The 23,304-nt window shown below is 40.3% G+C and overlaps 1 protein-coding gene, 1 long non-coding RNA gene and 1 pseudogene across 2 annotated transcripts; all 3 read left to right on the top strand.

The window, feature by feature from the left end:
• The first annotated feature begins 2,164 nt into the window (after positions 1-2,164).
• On the top strand, positions 2,165-5,500 carry LOC132310217 (hyoscyamine 6-dioxygenase-like; annotated as a pseudogene).
• Positions 5,501-15,443: 9,943 nt separating this feature from the next.
• LOC132309460 (uncharacterized) lies at positions 15,444-21,124 on the top strand. Its single transcript, XM_059807765.1, has 5 exons — positions 15,444-15,847; positions 17,372-18,412; positions 18,512-18,578; positions 18,665-18,766; positions 21,116-21,124. Exons 2-5 carry the CDS (start codon positions 17,376-17,378, stop codon positions 21,122-21,124), a joined length of 1,215 nt encoding a protein of 404 aa, XP_059663748.1. The 5' UTR covers positions 15,444-15,847; positions 17,372-17,375.
• A 504-nt stretch (positions 21,125-21,628) lies between these two features.
• Positions 21,629-23,093, top strand: LOC132310216 (uncharacterized). The gene is made up of 2 exons (XR_009482577.1): positions 21,629-22,015; positions 22,841-23,093. It is a non-coding gene; the product is annotated as an uncharacterized LOC132310216 (long non-coding RNA).
• The last annotated feature ends 211 nt before the right edge of the window (positions 23,094-23,304 follow it).

Here is a 23,304-nt window from a genome sequence, read left to right as displayed (position 1 = left end):
CATCCTTCGGAATTTTTGAGTGTCGTTTGCAGCAAATCGAAGCCCACGACGAGGCCTTCGAATCCATACTAGCAATTTCAGTTTTGGTGCTCCCTAGCACTTTCGAAATTTGAGACCCATTTTAGGGTTTTGTATCACACTTGAGGTAGGGGTTTCTAATCCATAAGATTCTTTCTCCCTTGTGAATTTTTCTTTGTTAATTATAGCTAAACATGCTTGATTTGAGATGAATGCCTCTAAAATGATTTGGTTTTGTCTATGAAATTCATGATTATGTGTATATATGAATTTGTGTGAAAAACATGCTTAAATGTTGATTTTATATACTTATATGTTTGTAAATTTGTTAGAATTTACTACGTGGAAAGCATGTTTACGTATAAATTCTTTTATGCCTATGGTGTTAGTAATTTATTAGCAATTGTTAAATGGAAGCATGTTAATTTGTGTAGTATAAAAGTCTTTCATTGTCATGACATTGAAAAAGTATATAATGTTCATGCATGTCATTGGGTATGAAAATGGGGAAAAGTGTTTCAAAATGAAAAAGGGGAATTTTGGGAAAGAAGCTTTGATTAAAGTATTTTATGAAAAACCCGGTCGCTGCGGAGTCACCAAAGGGCCGGTAGGTTAATGTAACCTATGGGGAATTAGGGAGATTGCCCTAGCGTGGTTGAGCTATCTGTGCCCCAAATGACGCTGCGGAGGTACCAACGGTCAGGGACAGTAGCCAATCCTTCTCTCGGCGCTGAGGAGTTGCTGAAGAGGGTTACATTAACAGTTTGAAAGTGATGGATTTGGATGTTGAAAATGGGGAGCGACATCGGCATGCATAGCATCTCATTGTGTATGTTGAGATTGATTATTATGTTGTATATATTTTTTTTGACATAGCATGACCCCTTCCCCTATTGTCCTATTCTTATTTGGATTTACAGGGTTACAAGAGGTGTATCTTAGGTACCACCTACTGAGCAACTTTGCTCACCCCTTATATTTAATATTTTTTTTAGGATACGGGAAAGAAGTGGCGGATGATGGTTCACCACAGGCCTAATTTGGACTAGAAGACCATTTTGCTATTTTGTATTTAAGTCCCATATTTTTTTTTGTAAAATCTTAGTTGTTATATTCAGTATAGAGATTTATGGACTCTTAATATTATAATTATACCCATGGGCTGTAACTTTTATATAAGTTGTTTGAATGTTGTAAAGTATGGACATTTGATTTTAATATTGTATTTTGGGACTGTAATTATGATATTTAGATGAAATAGTATGTGGTTGTACCACCATGGAATGAACTAAGTTAAGGCATAATGATTGGAGGAAAGGGATGTTGGAATATGTTATTTGTATTGTGTGTTGGGAAGGGTTGAATATGTATTGGAAGGCTAGATATTTTATTTTTTATTTATTTTATTTTTATTTTTATTTTATTTTTATTTTATTTTTATTTTTATTTTTTTATTGAACCGGTGGTTGTAGGCCCCTTTTTAGGGAAGGTCATGCCAATTTTTTTTTAAATCTTTTTTTTTTAGAAAGGGTATCAGTTTAGGGTCAGCTATTGCAACTCAAAAGCATTAGCTGTACATAGTATATATGAAGATTACATGGGGTTTTCTGTCATGACAATTTTGGCATAGATCAAGCATCCCACAATTTTAAAGAATACTGCTTGTTGATAACATATTTCTCTTAATCAGTTGTCCTACACAGGTTTTCCATTTTTTTTTTTTTTTTTTTTTTTTTTTTTTTGTTGGTTGAAAAAAAATCAAAATTACAACTTGAAATTGTATAAGATGCAAACGTTATATGGACTAATTTGTGGTGTGAGGCCATAGAGGAAATGAACCATTTGATTATGCAGAATCTAATTTATCTGATTCTCATGAAAATTATCTTGTCCTTACATTCAGCAGTACTTTGGTCTTCTTTTAACTTATTTAACATCATCAGGTTTATTGTTTGTAGTTGTTGTCACCCAATGACAGATAACTTGGGAGTGTTGCTAATCACCAAATCAAATTCTCTCTACATTTTTATTTTTATTTTTATATCCATCTTCAATTTAATTTTCAAATAATAAATAATTTGTATTTCTACCATATTATAAATAATTGGAGCTTGTGGTTGGCTTGACTCTGATGGCCAGCCTTTCAAAAAATTCCAAAACCTTTTTTTATACCTATTTTCTTTGTACTCCATACCTTATAATCCACATTTGGTTTAGAAAAATCACTACATTTCTCACTAAAAAACAGAAAAAAGGAAGAAGTAACTAGAGGACTATGGAGATTTTTGTTCCAAATTGGTTTAGTGTTCAATCATTGCCTGAAACATACGTGTTTCCACCAGACCAAAGACCAGGGAAGCTCATTGTACCTCTATGCAAGACCATTCCAGTGATTGATCTTGGACAGGCAGTGGGTGATGATCAAGGTGATATAGTTCAACAGATTTTGGATGCCAGCCAGGAGTTCGAATTCTTTCAGGTTAATACAATTTTTTTCCTTCTTCATTTTTGCCAATAAAAAAAAAAAATAAATAAATAAATGAAAAAGAGGAGCCAATACAATGTAATTCTAACTATTGTACAGAATTGGTGCATCATGTGAGGCTAACAATGCACCAAAGGTCTACTGAGAAAAAGAGGCAGCAAATATATCTGTTGTATTTTTGAAGTCAAAGAAAGACACCTAGGCACAAAAAGATGATACTTATTCCATAAAATAATCAGCATAAGCAAGTAGAAACGTATTATTATGGATGATTTGTTCAAATATGATCACCCATACTAATCTTTCTACTAATATCTTGGATTTTCTGAAATGACAAACCACATACTGCATTGTAAAACAGGTGATCAACCATGGAGTTTCAGAAAATCTAATGGATAATACAATGAGTTTATTCACGGAGTTCTTCAATATGCCAGATGAGGACAAGGCAAGTGTCAACTCTGAGGACTCCAGTAAAAGTTGCAGGCTTTGCACGAGCAGTTTGAACTACCCGAACGAAGAGTTTCACTTATGGAGAGATAATTTGAGACACCCTTGTCATCCTTTGGAGGAATGGATGCAATTCTGGCCTGAAAAGCCAACTAGATATAGGTATAATCCAAAACCTGTATAGCAAAGCATTAAACTAGATCTCATATGACCATATAAATTTTGATTACCTACTGAATCATATAACAGTTAGAGAAACTAAATAATGTTATGTTTCCTTTGCAGAGAGGTGGTTGGGACATATTCAGTCGAAGTAAGGGAGTTGTCACTAAGGATTTTGCAGCTGATTTGTGAAAGATTAGGACTTCAACCGGGGTATTTCCGGGATGAACTAACAAACTTTCAGTTAATCACTACCCGCCATGCCCTGATCCAAGTTTAACATTAGGATTACCTAAACATTGTGATCCTAACCTCATAACATGTATGTGGGCTTCAAGTCTTCAAGGATGGTCAATGGATTGGTATTGAGCCTCTTCCCAGTGCATTTGTGGTTAACATAGGTTACCAATTAGAGGTACTATTTCCATTCCTTATACTACATTTTACTTGTCTTGTGTCTGTTGTTAAGTCCTAGATGGCTCAATTTGGTTTTCAGACAGTGCATATATATATATATTTCTGGCTACAAGATGCATTCAATAGGTATTCTTAATTTATTTCTGTGATCTGGACTGTCAGTAAAAACTAATATTACTTTTCTACAAGATGCATCCAATGCATTTGTGGTTAACAATCTTGTATTGTTTTAGTGGGTCAAATAAGTCCACAAATACATTCATAATCAATCTGACAAATTAAATTTTATTAATTTATCTAATTGTGCTCACTGGTTCTCAAATTATCTACACTTTTATAACAAAAATCTCTAATATCAAGACCTTTGAATCAATTAAAATGGAATTTAGTATCTGCTACACTGTATTTTTATTTTTTATTTTTTTAAAAAAATTATTGTCGAATTACTTCTTATGATCGAGTATCCCATATAATATATACCTTTGCAATCGTTGTGATACTTATAGCTACTTCAAATTATTTTATTTTATTTAAATTTGGTGTAGATTATTAGTAATGGGAAGCTTAAAAGTGCTGAACATCGAGCAGTGACAAATTCAAAAGAAGTTCGGACTACCATTGTCACCTTCATCAATCCTTCTGTGGACAGCATTATAGAACCTGCAGAAGACCTGGTCAATGAATGCAATCCCCCACTCTATAAAGCCTTCCAGTATAAAGAGCTTTTTAGCACCTATGCAGCCTGCAACGCTGACACAGAAACTGTCTTGGAGCCTTTTAAGCTCCGTGTTTAAAGCAATGGTGTGATGTCTGTGTATTTATTGTGTGTGTGTAGTGTGATATAGAAGTAAAAGAAAAATAATTTAATGGTGGGGCCCACAAGGCACTTTAGAAAGGGTCAAGACCATAAAGTTGGTCTCATTTTCCTGATTCCCTTTCTCTCTCTTCGTGCATCTCTCTCTCAACCCGTAAACTCATTTTTCTCTTATTTTTTGGTTTCAACTTTGAGGTTAGATTTCTCACTCATTTCTTGTTGGAATTAGGTTCCGTTTGAGGCAAAACGAAGCTCGTGTCAAGCTCTATACATCCATACCATCAATTTCCAGTTTTGAGTCTTCCTTGGAGCTCGAATTTGAGGACCCATTTTCTAGGATTTTTGTGCAATCTTGAGGTAGGGGCCCTTAATTCATGAAATCTTGTACCTTAGTGAGTTAATTGCCTCTAATTGTTGTTTAATTTGATTAGTTGTTTAAAATCTAGAGAATTGTTGATATGTATGCATATATGTTAGTTGTGTGACTATATTTGTTGATTGTTCTATGTGAAGCATGTTTAGGACTTGATTATATATGTTCATTGTGCTAGAACTTGTTATGTATAAGCATGTTATGACTTTCTTGATTATTCTTGCGAATTATGCCATGTTGCTTAAATTGGATAAAGTATGAAATGATGAACTTGTGTATGTCATTGAGGTATTCATGCATTAATATTGGGCAGGAAAAGGGAAAGAATTGATTTACTTTAAAAAGGGGAAATTTCGGGAAAGTGTTTTTGATGAAATGATTTTATGTGAAACCCGGTCGCTGCGGGGTTACCAACAGGCCGGAGGTTAATATAGCCTAGAGGGGACTAGGGAGTCGCCCTAGTGTGGTTGAGCTAGCTGGGCCCCATAATGACGCCGCGGGGTTACCAAGGGTCAGGGACACTAGCCAATCCTCCTCTCGTGTCGCGGCGGGGTTACCAAAGGGCGGGCTGTATTAACGTTTGAAAGTGATGGTTTTGAGAATGAAAATGGGGAGTGTCATTGACATGCATTGCATTGCATTGTTTATAATTGGAATTGAATTGTATGTTGTATTTGATCCCCTACGTTGTATGATCCCTATCTCCCATTGGCCTATGCTTTGCTTGAATTCACAAGGACACAAGATTTGTGTCTTAAGTGTCTCTGCTGAGCTATATGCTCACCCCTATATTTATATATTTTTTTTCAGGTTTTGGAAAAGAACCGGTGGACGACAATCCACCCCAACTTTGAAAGTTGCTAGAGGAACATTTTCCTTATTATTTTGTAATAGACTACTCCTTTGTTCATCCCTCATTTTTTGTAAAATTCCAAAGGTGTAATGATGTAAATTTCTTTTGAAGAACCATGATCATGTAATACACTTATGACACTTGGTGACATATGGGATGCGAACTTGATGATATGTAACTTGTTGATGAATGGAAGGATAATCCTAGCTTGAAGCATTGTCTAGATTAGTAAGTTGTATCATTATCTTTTGTTGCCGTGAATTCGGAAATTAGTTGCATGACAGGTTAAATATGCATTTAAATAGGTTGTGGTAGGTCCATTTTTAGGGGAGGTTATGTCGAATTTTTGTTTTAAAAAAAAAAAAAAAATTCTTGGCATCAGTTAAGGTCGTTACAAATTTGGGATCAGAGCCAAGGTTCGAAAACCTTTAGGACGACGGGTAATGGCCTACATAGAGTCGCATGGAATGTTGTTTGTGTTGCTTACTTGACTACTTGCTACGTGGTATCTTATTTAAATGAGCATGCTTAACTGCCTATGTGCTTACTTGCTTACTTGTTTATGTTAAAATGTTTCTTGCATAGTCTTGCATGCTAAGTGTTGTACGGTATTAATTCTTGTTGAGTCGTCCACAATGGACCTTAGTGTCATGTTTCTGAATCGTTTTCTCGTTTTATAGCACGATGTCACGGCGTGAGGAACCTAGAGAAGTTGGCCCTAGGCCAACAAGGGGCGATGTTGGTGAGAGCTCTAGCTCCAATCCGGTGGAGCCAGTTAATGAGAACATGCTTCTTAGGGACTTGATTCCCCCAAGAAGAGAGAATGTTAAAACACCCGTACCCGTAGAAGTGGGTGAAGGTTCTGTGGCACTGGAGTTTAATCGTTTGTTGCAAAATGTCGTGAGGGCAACGATTGTTGCTAATCCGTAGTTGGTACCACAACCTACAGTTCGAGTTGAGGAGACTCCAGCTCAGAAGCGTCTCAAGATCATTAAGGGGTTTTCTCAGTTGATGCCAGTAATGTTTGAGGGCAGTGCGGATCCAATGGTAGCCGACAACTACATGGATCAAGTCGAAACTCAGTTGACCTCAATGGATGTGACAGAGGATCACTTGAAGATCATCCTAGCAACTTACAAGTTTGCTATGGATGCCAAGGTTTGGTGGAAGTCGATCACTAACCAGTACAAGATTGAAGAGATGAGTTAGGACAGGTTCAAGGAACTGTTTTATGAGAAGTACTTTCCGCTTTCCAAAAGATGGGAGTTACAAGACCAGTTTCATAATCTTATTCAAGGGAACATGTCAGTGGCGGAGTATGAGAACAAGTTCACCTCACTCTCCCGTTTTGCTCCAGAAGTGATGAGAGATGAAGCTAACAAGACTCGGAAGTTTGTCTCGGGTCTTAATGATCGAATGAGGCCGTTGATCACGGCACAATTTATTAAGGTTTACTCTGAAGCAGTGGAAAGGGCTTTGATACTGGAGGCTGACAATAGAGAGAAGGATGAAAGAAGAGAGCAATTGAAGCAAAAGAGGGGTGCAGGGCCATCCTCAGAGGGATCTTCTTGGAAAAGGAACAGAGGCAGTCCATCTCAGTTTCAGGGGCAACAGTCTACAAGATCTGCTCCTACCACTCCTATGCCAGTTGGATCTGACAAGAGTGCAGTTGTTTGTTATCAGTGTCAGCAGCCCGGACATTACAAGTCCAGTTGTCCGATGAGATCGTCTTCAGTTTCGTCAGCTCCGAAGGCTTGTTATGGGTGTGGCCAGCAGGGTCACTTGATTCGTGATTGTCCGAGTCAGAGAGCAGGCACCATTAGTGGCAGAGGGTCACAGCAGAGGCCGTCACAATCGGCTACAGTTCAGTCAGGTTTCAGACCACCACCACCACAGCCTACTATGTCTTCACAGGGTTCACGATCAGTTATGAGGGATACTCCTACTATGTAAGTGCAGCAGTCAGGTGTTCAGGTTGGCAGTCCTCAGGCACAGGTACCAGAGGGACGCGTTTTTGCACTGGCACAGACCGATGCATCTTCTGGACCGTCAGTTCTTCGAGGTATATTTCCACTATTTGGTTGTTGGGCCCATGTTTTGTTTGACTCTGGTGCATCTCATTCTTTCATTTCATCATCATTTGCACTTGCATCAGGGTTAGAGGTTAGTTTCATGGATCGGGCGTTATGTGTTGATACGCCAGTTGGGGTTTCAGTGTCATTGAGACGAGTTGCGCGGGATTGTTCCATTGTGATAGCCGGGCGGACCTTTGTGTTTGACCTTATCCTCCTGGAGATGACTAGCTTTGATGTCATTCTCGGGATGGATTAGTTGGCTTCATTTCATGCCACGATCGACTGTTACAGAGGAAGGGTTACAGTTTGCACTCCCGTGGGAGACTGTTTCTTTTTCGTGGGAGATCGGAGTGATTCCCACATTTCATCGTTTTATGGAGTTTGTGGACGAAGTCATGGTGATTATTTCTTAGCTAGTCTTCTAGTCGAAGAAGATGATGTCGTGGGAGAAGTTTATCGGGCGATTGTTTGTGACTTCTTGGATGTTTTTTCAGAAGATTTGACAGAGTTGCCTCCACACCGAGAAGTGGAGTTCACTATTGATTTGATGCATGGTACTGCGTCGATTTCTATGGCACCGTATCGTATGGCACCAATTGAATTGGAAGAATTGAAGAGGCAGCTTGATGATTTGAGGATGGAAGGTTTCATCCGACCAAGTGTGTCATCGTGGGGCGCACCGGTCTTGTTTGCTAAGAAGAAAGATGGCTCGTTGAGGTTGTGCATTGATTATCGGAAGTTGAATCATGCCACCATCAAGAACAAGTATCCTTTGCCAAGGATAGATGATTTATTTGATCAGTTGAGGGGAGCCAGTTGTTTCTCGAAGATTGACTTGAGGTCTGGCTATTATCAGTTGCGGGTTAGGGATGAGGATATCCCGAAGACAGCATTCCGTACACGGTATGGACACTATGAGTTCCTTGCTATGCCTTTTGGCTTGACTAATGCACCAGCAGCATTCATGGACTTGATGAACCGCGTCTTTCACGATTACTTGGATCAGTTTGTGGTAGTTTTCGTGGATGACATTCTTGTGTACTCACGGACTCGGGAAGATCACGAGGTCCATTTGAGTATTGTTTTACAGATTTTGCGAGAGCACCGATTGTATGCCAAATACGAGAAATGTGAGTTTTGGCTACAGGAGGTGAAGTTTTTGGGGCATGTTGTTTCAGAAGGTGGAGTATCAGTTGATCCATCAAAGGTTGAAGCAGTTTTGACTTGGGAGCGACCCAAGAATGTGTTTGAGATCCGCAGTTTCCTTGGTTTAGCGGGTTACTATCGGAGATTTGTGAAGGATTTCTCCCGTTTTGCAGATCCTATGACCCGTTTGACCCGGAAAGGGGTCAAGTTTGTCTGGAATGAGGCCTGTGATTCATCTTTTCAGGAGTTGAAGACGAGATTGACTACAGCTCCAGTGTTGGTGATACCTGAGCGTGGCTTGGGTTATGTGATCTATTGTGATGCTTCACGTGACGGGTTGGGATGTGTGTTGATGCAGGATGGTAGAGTAGTGGCTTATGGGTCTCGACAGTTGAAGACTCACGAGTACAACTACCCTACTCATGACCTGGAGTTAGCGGCAGTTGTATTTGCCTTAAAGTGTTGGAGACATTACTTGTATGGTGAGAGATTCGAGGTATTTTCAGATCACAAAAGTCTCAAGTACCTTTTCTCCCAAAAGGACTTGAACAACAGACAGAGGCGATGGGTCGAATTCTTGGAAGACTACAATTTTGACTTGCAGTATCATCCGGGCAAGGCGAATGTGGTAGCGGATGCCTTAAGCCGGAAATCTCATGGAACTTTGGCCAGTTTAGCTATTCGGAAGTGGAAGATGCTTGAAGACCTGGCAGAGATGGGATTACAGTGTTTTGATGATGATGGTTGCAGTGAGTCGGCATTCTTATTTAGTCTTGTGGCTCAGCCTACTCTTATTGTACGAGTGATTGAGTCACAGAGACAGGACCCGGATTTAGATGCCATTCACGCTTTGATCTCCAGTGGTGAGACAATGAAAGATTGGGCCTTGTATGCAGATGGGGGTCTACGGTTCAGGGGTTTGTTGGTGGTTCCCACAGTTTGTCGTGAGGATGTCCTACGGGAGTTTCACACTTCTCGTTTTGCAGTTCATCCAGGTGGTACTAAAATGTATCACAATTTGAGATGTCAGTATTGGTGGAGCGGGATGAAGAATGATGTTGCACAGTTTATGGCTAGATGCCTTACCTGTCAACAAGTGAAGGCCGAGCATCAGAGGCCAGCAGGTTTGTTGTACCATTACCTGTAGCGCAATGGAAATGGGAGCATATTGCTATGGATTTTGTGACAGGTTTTCTAAGGTCACGAAGGGGCAATAAGGCCGTATGGGTCATCATTGACAGATTGACCAAGACGGCTCACTTTTTGCCTATTAAGGCAACAGACGATGCAGAGAAGCTTGGTGTACTTTATGTGAAAGAGATTGTAAGGTTGCATGGAGTTCCAGTAACCATTGTTTCAGATAGGGATGCCAAGTTCACTTCGAAGTTCTGGGAAGGACTTCAAGCAGTGTTTGGTTCAGCGTTGCATCTTAGTACCGCATTCCATCCACAGACAGATGGTCAGTCAGAGCGTGCTATCCAGATTTTGGAGGATATGCTTCGAGCATGTGTACTTGATTTGGGAGGTAGTTGGGAGGATCACCTTCCACTTATTGAATTTGCCTACAACAACAGTTATCAAGCGAGTATCCAGATGGCTCCATTTGAGGCGTTGTATGGTAGACCTTGTAGGTCTCCTGTTTGTTGGACTGAGGTAGGTGAGACAGCCGCCTTAGGACCCGACATTGTACTCGAGACTACTGAGAAGATTAAGTTGATAAGACAGAGGTTACTTACAGCTCAGAGCCGACAGAAGAGCTATGTGGATAAGCGGAGACGACCGTTATCCTTTGAGGTGGGAGACCACGTTTTTCTACGGGTTTCTCCACGGAAGGGATTGATGAGATTCGAAAAAAGTGGCAAGTTGTCGCTACGATTTATTGGACCGTTTGAGATTTTGGACCGAGTGGGAGAGGTTGCCTACAGGCTTGCTTTGCCACCACAGTTGGATAGGGTCCACAATGTTTTCCATGTATCGATGTTACGGAAGTACGAAGCGGATCCATCTCACATTTTGAGTTGGGTAGATGTGGACATTGATGAGGATGTTTCCTACGAGGAAGGACCAATTCAGATTCTTGACACACAACAGAAGGTGTTGAGGAACAAGACGATACCAATGGTGAAAGTTCTTTCGAGACACCATGGAGTCGAGGAAGCTACTTGGGAGCTCGAATAGGAGGTTCGGTCCAAGTACCCAGCGTTGTTTTTTTCCTCAGGTATGTCTTGATTTCGGGGATGAAATCCTTATAAGTTGGGGAGAATGTGATGTCTGTGTATTTATTGTGTGTGTGTAGTGTGATATAGAAGTAAAAGAAAAATAATTTAATGGTGGGGCCCACAAGGCACTTTAGAAAAGGGTCAAGACCATAAAGTTGGTCTCATTTTCCTGATTCCCTTTCTCTCTCTTCGTGCATCTCTCTCTCAACCCCTAAGCTCATTTTTCTCTTATTTTTTGGTTTTAACTTTGAGGTTAGATTTCTCACTCATTTCTTGTTGGAATTAGGTTCCGTTTGAGGCAAAACGAAGCTCGTGTCAAGCTCTATACATCCATACCATCAATTTCCAGTTTTGAGTCTTCCTTGGAGCTCGAATTTGAGGACCCATTTTCTAGGGTTTTGGTGCAATCTTGAGGTAGGGGCCCTTAATTCATGAAATCTTGTACCTTAGTGAGTTAATTGCCTCTAATTGTTGTTTAATTTGATTAGTTGTTTAAAATCTAGAGAATTGTTGATATGTATGCATATATGTTAGTTGTGTGACTATATTTGTTGATTGTTCTATGTGAAGCATGTTTAGGACTTGATTATATATGTTCATTGTGCTAGAACTTGTTATGTATAAGCATGTTATGACTTTCTTGATTATTCTTGCGAATTATGCCATGTTGCTTAAATTGAATAAAGTATGAAATGATGAACTTGTGTATGTTATTGAGGTATTCATGCATTAATATTGGGCAGGAAAAGGGAAAGAATTGATTTACTTTAAAAAGGGGAAATTTCGGGAAAGTGTTTTTGATGAAATGATTTTATGCGAAACCCGGTCGCTGCGGGGTTACCAACGGGCCGGAGGTTAATATAGCCTAGAGGGGACTAGGGAGTCGATCTAGTGTGGTTGAGCTAGCTGGGCCCCATAATGACGCCGCGGGATTACCAAGGGTCAGGGACACTAGCCAATCCTCCTCTCGTGTCGCGGCGGGGTTACCAAAGGGCGGGCTGTATTAACGTTTGAAAGTGATGGTTTTGAGAATGAAAATGGGGAGTGTCATTGACATGCATTGCATTGCATTGTTTATAATTGGAATTGAATAGTATGTTGTATTTGATCCCCTACGTTATATGATCCCTATCTCCCATTGGCCTATGCTTTGCTTGAATTCACAAGGACACAAGATTTGTGTCTTAAGTGTCTCTGCTGAGCTATATGCTCACCCCTATATCTATATATTTTTTTCAGGTCTTGGAAAAGAACCGGTGGACGACAATCCACCCCAACTTTGAAAGTTGCTAGAGGAACATTTTCCTTGTTATTTTGTAATAGACTACTCATTTGTTCATCCCTCATTTTTTGTAAAATTCCAAAGGTGTAATGATGTAAATTTCTTTTGAAGAACCATGATCATGTAATACACTTATGACACTTGGTGACATATGGGATGCGAACTTGATGATATGTAACTTGTTGATGAATGGAAGGATACTCCTAGCTTGAAGCATTGTCTAGATTAGTAGGTTGTATCATTATCTTTTGTTGCCGTGAATTCGGAAATTAGTTGCATGACAGGTTAAATATGCATTTAAACAGGTTGCGGTAGGTCCATTTTTAGGGGAGGTTATGTCGAATTTTTGTTTAAAAAAAAAAAAAAAATTCTTGGCATTAGTTTTGGGATCGTTACAAATGGTGTGCTGAAGAAAAATTCTGGCGTGTGATATGTCAAACACAATTAGATCAATTATTGTAATGAACATTCATATAATCAGTTGTGTGTTTATTACCTTGTCAGACAGAGTGGTCATTTTATATGAATGGTTGCCAGATGGGTGATTTATTCATTTTGTTTATCCAAACTATAATGTCAACTTAGTTCACAAGGAATATTAAAGTGTAAGGTTATCAAAATATACATATTAAATCTTTACTGTACATAATTATACAATTGTTGGAGATGTACTTGGCTGAGGCGAGGCGGTATCTTGCAAGCAAATCTAGGAACCATTGTTGCCCAAAGTTCTTTGTAGAAGATTGACATGGAGACTAGCAGATAATAAGAGATAGGGTGTTCATAACTCGATGGAACTTTGATTAATCAAAGTGATGCTCACTGAGCTTAAAGGGAATAGAAAGGAAAAGAAAATGAATATTCTTGAGCATATGACCTTGTCTATTCTTTAAATCTTCATTTTTAATAGCTTATTAAACCGTTAGCTGTTCTGCTATGTGGTCATTTTCTCACAATTGTTGGCAAGAGTGTGCTTGTTCCATTCTGCTATCGAAGTCATATTTTCTTATATTAAAATGTTATTTTCTGATTTTAGACTGTCCATGCATATTGAATGACCGAGGAAAGTTTTGAGGAACGCATGTAGTTGCTGATACATTGAGATGTTAGTTTGAAAGAGAATTGAAATTTACTCGAATGACAATGCTGTTGACACAGAGATATGACTAGATGATAGCTTTAAATTATAGCATGGATCTTGATGCTGAAAATTGAATGGAAGTGAGGTTTGAGGACTGAGTAGGCTGAATATACTTACGTTTGCAATTTTTGGCTCATGTTCTTGACCAGTTAAAGAAGTTCAAGTTGAGCTCTAGTGTCATAGCTTTGGGGCTCAACTTGTAATCATATGGGATATATTATTTTGAAGTTTGTATGATGTTTTTGCGATGTTTCTCATTTTTTCTCATTTTTGGGTATTTTTCGTATTTTCTGTATTTATTTATTTTTGTGCATCGTTTTGCGTTTCATACATTGATTAGCATGTTTCGAGGATTTCTAAATTGATTTTGAATATTTTTTTGAATTTGGGACTCTTATAAATACATTTTGGACTATTTTTGCATTTTTTGAATTTTTAGCCCAAAGTGGGTCCCACGTCCAAAATTTTGGGTCAAGAAATATTTTTTGTTAATTGTCCAGAGGGTAGAATTGACATTTGACTCAGAAATGGCATATTTGGGGTTTGGTGGTTTAAGAGGGGTATTTTGGTCTTTTCACTTGGTCAAACCTTTGACCAAGCTTGTGTGTGACATATATACACATATGTGGCAGCATTCTTCTAATTTTCTTCGGACCGTTTCCAGCTGGCAGTAGTTCCTTTCTTCTTCGTTCTTTTCTTTTTAAAGGGAATTTGTGGGACTCTACTTGATTTGATTTGAGGTCGGAGTCGTCCTAAAACTCAATTCCTTTGCCTCTTGTGAATTTTCTCTTTGAATGTGGTTATTATCATGTTTAGATTTACATATTTCTTTTATGCTCATATGTGTTTAAATGCTGAAATTTTAGTTTCTATATTAATGATGTATTGTGTGTTTTAAAAACTGAAATTGAGCATCTTTAATTGTTGATTGTGTTGATGTGCATAAAACGAAAAATTTAGTAATTTTAATTGTTGGGTCGTTGTAATTTACAAGCTGAAAATTCTATGTTAAAAATTACCCCAACTATGGGATTGCTTTGTTGTAAGCTTAGAGGTGGTGGTGGTGTTGTGGTTAAAACTAAAACTGGGCATTCCTCCTGGGGGCTGGGCCCCACGCCTCTTGGACAAGGTGCCTAGCGTTCCTCCTGGGCATTGGGCCCTGCACCTCTTGGGCAGGGTGCGTGGGCATCTCCTGGACGTTGGGCATCTTGGCTCTGCATATAAGTTGAGTGAGACAGTAATTAGGTATGAGAGGGGCTGCCAGATGAAGGCTGAGGCAGCGGAGGCGGCGCAAGAACTGGCCATAGCCAGAAACGAGCAAATTAGCTTTGAGTCTAAGATGACAAGCCTTAGCACAAAAATTTCTAACAAATCAGCAATGGAGGGGACGTCTGCCATCACAAGGTTTAAGGCCTACTATTAAAACTATGGGGCGAAAGCCTTTTATGATTTCTTTGAGGCCTTTGGAGCCAGCGTCAACTTGTGGTACCCTGATATGGACTTTTCCTATGTTCATATCTCCAACATTGCTATGGATGCCGATGAAGGCTCAGAGAATAAGGCTTAGCCTTCAGCTTTATTATGTCTTTCCTTTTTTCTGCTATTGAAGCTTGAATGAACCTCTTTTTTGAGAGCCTTGTCTAACATGTTTCTTTGAGATCTTCCAAGTTTCCCTCTAACTAATAGTTGAGCTCTTTGGTTGGGTCAATCACTCATAATTGCCACAGTTTCTACTCTTTAATAAGAGGAAGAGTTGTTTGAGCTTTAACTGTCTCACCCTTTTTTGTGGAAGGAATAGTGGAACTCTTGTCCTTTCAACGAGGGAAGGAAGCTTTAATTGTCTCACCCTTCTCTGTGGAGGAAGTAGTCGTCCCTCCGTCCCTTTAATGAGGAAGGAAGCTTTAATGGTTTCGCCCTTCTCTATGGAGGAAGTAGTCGCCCCCTTGTCCCTTTAATGAGTGGAGATTTTAATTTCTCACCCTTCTCTCTGAAGGGAGCAGTCATCCTGTGATGTTTGTATATAATTGTGTGTGTGTGGTGTGTGATTTAAATGAAAAAGGAAATGAGAAAAAGAAATTATAAAAGAAGTGGGACCCACATCACTTTTTAAGTGAATTGTGAGACCAAAATTGGTCTCTGCCTTTCTCTCTCTCTCCCGACAGACGCCTCTGCTTCTCCTTCTTGTCTTTTTTTTTTTTTTTTTTTTTTTTTTTTTTTTTTTTTTTTTTTTTTTTTTCATTTCAAGCTTCCATTGTTGATTACTCCTTCATCTTTTGTCGGATTGAGGTGCCGTTTGAGGCAAAACGAAGCTTGTGTCGAGCTCTACACATCCATACCAACAATTCCAGATTTGGTGCACCCTTTGGACTTCGAAATTTAGGACCCATTTTCTAGGGTTTGCTCATTTTTGAGGTAGGGACATCTTAAGCCATGGAATCTTGTTCTATAATGAATCATGCTCCTCTATGTGTGTTATAGTATGTTTAATTGTTGTTGATTTTGATTAAAATGATTTAATTGACAACATGCTATTTATGTAAATGTGTATAACATGGTTGAATGAAAAGTATGTCTATGTGATGGTTGTTTACATTTTTTTTTGAGGTTACTAACATGCTATAATGATGCCATGAGAACATGCTTATTTATTATTGTGCTAAGTTCCCATTTGTCATTATATTGAGATCATGACATGAGCCTACATCTTATTGGGTTGCATGAAAAAGGGAAGTGGTTGTCTTGAAATGAAAATGGGGATTTGGGAATGAATGTTTTGGAAAAAAAAAAATTGGTTTTGACAAACCCGGTCGCTGCGGGGTTACCAACGGGCCGGAGGTTAATATAGCCTAGAGGGGACTAGGGAGTCGCCCTAGTGTGGTTGAGCTAGTTGGGCCCCATAATGACGCTGCGGGGTTACCAAGGGTCAGGGACACTAGCCAATCCTCCTCTCGTGTCGCGGCGGGGTTACCAAAGGGCGGGCTGTATTAACGTTTGAAAGTGATGGTTTTGAGAATGAAAATGGGGAGTGTCATTGACATGCATTGCATTTCATTGCATTGCATTGCATTGTTTATAATTGGAATTGAATTGTATGTTGTATTCGATCCCCTATGTTGTATGATCCCTATCTCCCATTGGCCTATGCTTTGATTGGATTCACTAGGATACAAGAATTGTGTCTTAAGTGTCACCTACTGAGCATATAGCTCACCCTACTATTTATATATATTTTTTTCAGGTCTTGGAAAAGAACCGGTGGACGACAACCCACCTCAAGCTTGAGCGATACTAGAAGCTCACTTTTGTGTCTTTTGTATATCTCCCATTATTTTTGCAAAGCACTAAAAGTGTGAAGGTGTATATGTATATTTTGCAAAACTTTGTTATGTAATGTAAGGTATTTGATGATATTTTGGATGTGAATTTGATAACATGTAAACCTTATTGATGCATGGGGAGAGTAATACTAGTTTGAGGTATTATCGAGGTCATTTGATTGTGTATTATCATCTACTATTGCCGTGAATTCGGAATTTGAGCCGTGACAGGTTAAAAATGCAATTAAACAGGTTGTGATAGGCCTATTTTTAGGGGAGGTCATGCCGAATTTTTTTTTTTTTTTTTAAAAAAGTATTAGTTTTGAGACGTTACAAATTTGGTATCAGAGCCAAGGTTCGAAAACCTTTAGGACGACGGGTAGAGGCCAACATAGAGTCGCATGGAATGTTGTTTGTGTTGCTTACTTGACTACTTGCTACGTGGTATCTTATTTAAATGAGCATGCTTAACTGCCTATGTGCTTACTTGCTTACTTGTTTATGTTAAAATGTTTCTTGCATAGTCTTGCATGCTAAGTGTTGTACGGTATTAATTCTTGTTGAGTCGTCCACAGTGGACCTTAGTGTCATGTTTCTGAATCGTTTTCTCGTTTTATAGCACGATGTCACGGCGTGAGGAACCTAGAGAAGTTGGCCCTAGACCAACAAGGGGTGATGTTGGTGAGAGCTCTAGCTCCAATCCGGCGGAGCCAGTTGATGAGAACATGCTTCTTAGGGACTTGATTCCCCCAAGAGCTGTTCCCTCAAGAAGAGAGAATGTTGAAACACCCGTACCCGTAGAAGTGGGTGAAGGTTCTGTGGCACTGGAGTTTAATCGTTTGTTGCAAAATGTCGTGAGGGCAACGATTGTTGCTCAGCCGCAGTTGGTACCACAACCTACAGTTCGAGTTGAGGAGACTCCAGCTCAGAAGCGTCTCAAGATCATTAAGGGGTTTTCTCAGCTGATGCCGGTTATGTTTGAGGGCGGTGCGGATCCAATGGTAGCCGACAACTACATGGATCAAGTCGAAACTCAGTTGACCTCAATGGATGTGACAGAGGATCACTTGAAGATCATCCTAGCAACTTACAAGTTTGCTATGGATGCCAAGGTTTGGTGGAAGTCGATCACTAACCAGTACAAGATTGAAGAGATGAGTTGGGACAAGTTCAAGGAACTGTTCTATGAAAAGTACTTTCCGCTTTCCAAAAGATGGGAGTTACAAGACCAGTTTCATAATCTTATTTATGGGAACATGTCAGTGGCAGAGTATGAGAACAAGTTCACCTCACTCTCCCGTTTTGCTCCAGAAGTGGTGAGAGATGAAGCTAACAAGACTCGGAAGTTTGTATCGGGTCTTAATGATCGAATGAGGCCGTTGATCACGGCACAGTTTATTAAGGTTTACTCTGAAGCAGTGGAAAGGGCTTTGATGCTAGAGGCTGACAATAGAGAGAAGGATGCAAGAAGAGAGCAATTGAAGCAAAAGAGGGGTGCAGGGCCATCCTCAGAGGGATCTTCTTGGAAAAGGAACAGGGGCAGTCCATCTCAGTTTCAGGGGCAACAGTTTACAAGATCTGCTCCTACCACTCCTATGCCAGCTAGATCTGACAGGAGTGCAATTGTTTGTTATCAATGTCAGCAGCCCGGACATTACAAGTCCAGTTGTCCGATGAGATCGTCTTCAGTTTCGTCAGCTCCGAAGGCTTGTTATGGGTGTGGCAGCAGGGTTACTTGATTTGTGATTGTCCGAGTCAGAGAGCAGGCACCATTAGTGGCTGAGGGTCACAGCAGAGGCCGTCACAATCGGCTACAGTTCAGTCAGGTTTCAGACCACCACCACCACAGCCTACTATGTCTTCACAGGGTTCACGATCAGTTAGGAGGGATACTCCTACTATGTCAGTGCAGCAGTCAGGTGTTCAGGTTGGCAGTCCTCAGGCACAGGTACCACAGGGACGTGTTTTTGCACTGGCACAGAAGATGCATCTTCTGGATCGTCAGTCCTTCGAGGTATATTTCCAATGTTTGGTTGTTGGGCCCGTGTATTATTTGACTCTAGTGCATTTCATTCTTTCATTTCATCATCATTTGCACTTGCATCGGGGTTGGAAGTTAGTTTCTTGGAACAGGCGTTGAGTGTTGATACGCCAGTTGGGGTTTCAGTGTCTTTGAGCCGAATTGTGCGGGAGTGTCCCATTGTGATAGCCGGGCGTACCTTTGTGTTTGACCTTATCCTCCTGGAGATGACTAGCTTTGATGTCATTCTCGGGATGGATTGGTTGGCCTTCTTTCATGCCACGATCGATTGTTTCAAAGGGAGAATTACAGTTTGCACTCCAGAAGGAGACTGTTTCTTTTTCACGGGAGATCGGAGTGATTCCCAATCATCGTCGTTGTATGGAATTCATAAACGGAGTCGTGGTGATTACTTCTTGGCTAGCCTTTCAGCTGAAGAAGATGATGTCGTGGGAGAAGTTTATCCGGCGATTGTTTGTGACTTCTTGGATGTTTTTCCAGAAGATTTGGCAGAGTTGCCTCCACACCGAGAAGTGGAGTTCACTATTGATTTGATGCCTGGTACTGTGCCGATTTCTATGGCACCGTATCGTATGGCACCAGTTGAATTGGAAGAATTGAAGAGGCAGCTTGATGATTTGAGGATGAAAGGTTTCATCCGACCGAGTGTGTCACCGTGGGGTGCACCGGTCTTGTTTGCTAAGAAGAAAGATGGTTCGTTGAGGTTGTGCATTAATTATCGGAAGTTGAATCATGCCACCATCAAGAACATGTATCCTTTGCCAAGGATAGATGATTTATTTAATCAGTTGAGGGGAGCCAGTTGTTTCTCGAAGATTGACTTGAGGTCTGGCTATTATCAGTTGCGGGTTAGGGATGAGGATATCCCGAAGACAGCATTCCGTACACGGTATGGACACTATGAGTTCCTTGTTATGCCTTTTGGCTTGACTAATGCGCCAGCGGCATTCATGGACTTGATGAACCGCGTCTTTCACGATTACTTGGACCAGTTTGTGGTAGTTTTCGTGGATGACATTCTTATGTACTCACGGACTCGGGAAGATCACGAGGTCCATTTGAATATTATTCTACAGATTTTGTGGGAGCACCGATTGTATGCCAAATACGAGAAATGTGAGTTTTGGCTACAGGAGGTGAAGTTTTTGGGGCATGTTGTTTCAGAAGGTGGAGTATCAGTTGATCCATCAAAGGTTGAAGCAGTTTTGACTTGGGAGCGACCCAAGAATGTGTTTGAGATCCGCAGTTTTCTTGGTTTAGCGGGTTACTATCGGAGATTTGTGAAGGATTTCTCCCGTTTAGCAGCTCCTATGACCCGTTTGACCCAGAAAGGGGTCAAGTTTGTCTGGAATGAGGCCTGTGATTCATCTTTTCAGGAGTTGAAGACGAGATTGACTACAGCTCCAGTGTTGGTGATACCTGAGCGAGGCTTGGGTTATGTGATCTATTGTGATGCTTCACGTGATGGGTTGGGATGTGTGTTGATGCAGGATGGTAGAGTAGTGGCTTATGGGTCTCGACAGTTGAAGACTCACGAGCTTAACTACCCTACTCATGATCTGGAGTTAGCGGCAGTTGTGTTTGCCTTGAAGTGTTGGAGACACTATTTGTATGGTGAGAGATTCGAGGTATTTTCAGATCACAAAAGTCTCAAGTACCTTTTTTCCCAAAAGGACTTGAACAACAGACAGAGACGATGGGTTGAGTACTTGGACGATTACAACTTTGATTTGCAATATCATCTGGGCAAAGCAAATGCTGTAGCTGATGCCTTAAGCCGAAAATCTCGTGGAACTTTTGCCAGCTTAGCTATTTGGAAGTGGAAGATACTTGAAGATCTGGCAGAGATGGGATTACAGTGTTGTGATGATGATGGTTGCAGTGAGTCGGCATTCTTATTTAGTCTTATGGCTCAGCCTACTCTTGTTGTACGAGTGATTGAGTCACAGAGACAGGACCCGGACTTAGATGCCATCTACGCTTTGATCTCTAGTGGTGAGACAGTGAAAGATTGGGCCTTGCATACAGATGGGGGTCTACGGTTCAGGGGTTTGTTGGTGGTTCCCACAGTTTGTCGTGAGGATGTCCTACGGGAGTTTCACACTTCCCGTTTTGCAGTTCATCCAGGTGGTACTAAAATGTATCACAATTTGAGACGTTAGTATTGGTGGAGCGGGATGAAGAATGATGTTGCACAGTTTGTGGCTAGATGCCTTACCTGTCAGCAGGTGAAGGCCGAGCATCAGAGGCCAGCTGGTTTGTTGCCACCATTACCTGTAGCGCAATGGAAATGGGAGCATATTGCTATGGATTTTGTGACAGGTTTTCTAAGGTCACAGAGGGGCAATGAGGCCGTATGGGTCATCATTGACAGATTGACCAAGACAGCTCACTTTTTGCCTATTAAGGCAACAGATGATGCAGATAAGCTTGGTGTTCTTTATGTGAAGGAGATTGTAAGGTTGCATGGAATTCCTGTAACCATTGTGTCAGATAGGGATGCTAAGTTCACTTCGAAGTTCTGGGAAGGACTTCAAGTAGCGTTTGGTTCAGCATTGCATTTTAGTACGGCATTTCATCCACAGACGGACGGTCAGTCGGAGCGTACTATCCAGATTTTGGAGGATATGCTTCGGGCATGCGTACTTGATTTGGGACATGCGTACTTGATTTTGGAGGATATGCTTCGGTCAGTCGTCCCTCCGTCCCTTTAATGAGGAAGGAAGCTTTAATGGTTTCACCCTTCTCTATGGAGGAAGTAGTCGCCCCCTTGTCCCTTTAATGAGTGGAGATTTTAATTTCTCACCCTTCTCTCTGAAGGGAGCAGTCATCCTGTGATGTTTGTATATAATTGTGTGTGTGTGGTGTGTGATTTAAATGAAAAAGGAAATGAGAAAAAGAAATTATAAAAGAAGTGGGACCCACATCACTTTTTAAGTGAATTGTGAGACCAAAATTGGTCTCTGCCTTTCTCTCTCTCTCCCGACAGACGCCTCTGCTTCTCCTTCTTGTCTTTTTTTTTTTTTTTTTTTTTTTCTTTTCTTTTTATTTCAAGCTTCCATTGTTGATTACTCCTTCATCTTTTGTCGGATTGAGGTGTCGTTTGAGGCAAAACGAAGCTTGTGTCGAGCTCTACACATCCATACCAACAATTCCAGATTTGGTGCACCCTTTGGACTTCGAAATTTAGGACCCATTTTCTAGGGTTTGCTCATTTTTGAGGTAGGGACATCTTAAGTCGTGGAATCTTGCTCTATAATGAATCATGCTCCTCTATGTGTGTTATAGTATGTTTAATTGTTGTTGATTTTGATTAAAATGATTTAATTGACAACATGCTAGTTATGTAAATGTGTATAACATGGTTGAATGAAAAGTATGTCTATGTGATGGTTGTTTACATTTTTTTTTGAGGTTACTAACATGCTATAATGATGCCATGAGAACATGCTTATTTATTATTGTGCTAAGTTCCCATTTGTCATTATATTGAGATCATGACATGAGCCTACATCTCATTGGGTTGCATGAAAAAGGGAAGTGGTTGTCTTGAAATGAAAATGGGGATTTGGGAATGAATGTTTTGTAAAAAAAAAAATTGGTTTTGACAAACCCGGTCGCTGCGGGGTTACCAACGGGCCGGAGGTTAATATAGCCTAGAGGGGACTAGGGAGTCGCCCTAGTGTGGTTGAGCTAGTTGGGCCCCATAATGACGCCGCGGGGTTACCAAGGGTCAGGGACACTCGCCAATCCTCCTCTCGTGTCGCGGCGGGGTTACCAAAGGGCGGGCTGTATTAACGTTTGAAAGTGATGGTTTTGAGAATGAAAATGGGGAGTGTCATTGACATGCATTGCATTTCATTGCATTGCATTGCATTGTTTATAATTGGAATTGAATTGTATGTTGTATTCGATCCCCTATGTTATATGATCCCTATCTCCCATTGGCCTATGCTTTGATTGGATTCACTAGGACACAAGAATTGTGTCTTAAGTGTCACCTACTGAGCATATAGCTCACCCTACTATTTATATATATTTTTTCAGGTCTTGGAAAAGAACCGGTGGACGACAACCCACCTCAAGCTTGAGCGATACTAGAAGCTCACTTTTGTTTCTTTTGTATATCTCCCATTATTTTTGCAAAGCACTGAAAGTGTGAAGGTGTATATGTATATTTTGCAAAACTTTGTTATGTAATGTAAGGTATTTGATGATATTTTGGATGTGAATTTGATAACATGTAAACCTTATTGATGCATGGGGAGAGTAATACTAGTTTGAGGTATTATCGAGGTCATTTGATTGTGTATTATCATCTACTATTGCCGTGAATTCGGAATTTGAGCCGTGACAGGTTAAAAATGCAATTAAACAGGTTGTGATAGGCCTATTTTTAGGGGAGGTCATGCCGAATTTTTTTTTTTTTTTTTTTTTGTTTAAAAAGTATTAGTTTTGAGACGTTACACATCCTCTTGTCCCTTGAATGAGGGAAGGAGGTGTGCCAACCA

This window comes from Cornus florida, unplaced genomic scaffold (genome assembly GCF_030987335.1).
Source record: "Cornus florida cultivar Cherokee Brave unplaced genomic scaffold, ASM3098733v1 CherokeeBrave_3.0.0_Hap2_Chr05, whole genome shotgun sequence".
Lineage (NCBI taxonomy): Eukaryota > Viridiplantae > Streptophyta > Magnoliopsida > Cornales > Cornaceae > Cornus > Cornus florida.
The sequence above is the reverse complement of the archived record's forward strand: the minus strand, read 5'-3'. Positions and strand labels throughout refer to the sequence as shown.

Bases quoted from the DNA above. Each gene is read 5' to 3' on its own strand.
- LOC132309460 (XM_059807765.1), top strand. From the start codon at position 17,376: ATGTCACGGCGTGAGGAACCTAGAGAAGTTGGCCCTAGACCAACAAGG. The intron at 18,413-18,511 runs GTCCAGTTGTCC...TGTCCGAGTCAG, and splicing joins CAGCAGCCCGGACATTACAA to AGAGCAGGCACCATTAGTGG. The intron at 18,579-18,664 runs GTTTCAGACCAC...ATGTCAGTGCAG, and splicing joins ATCGGCTACAGTTCAGTCAG to CAGTCAGGTGTTCAGGTTGG.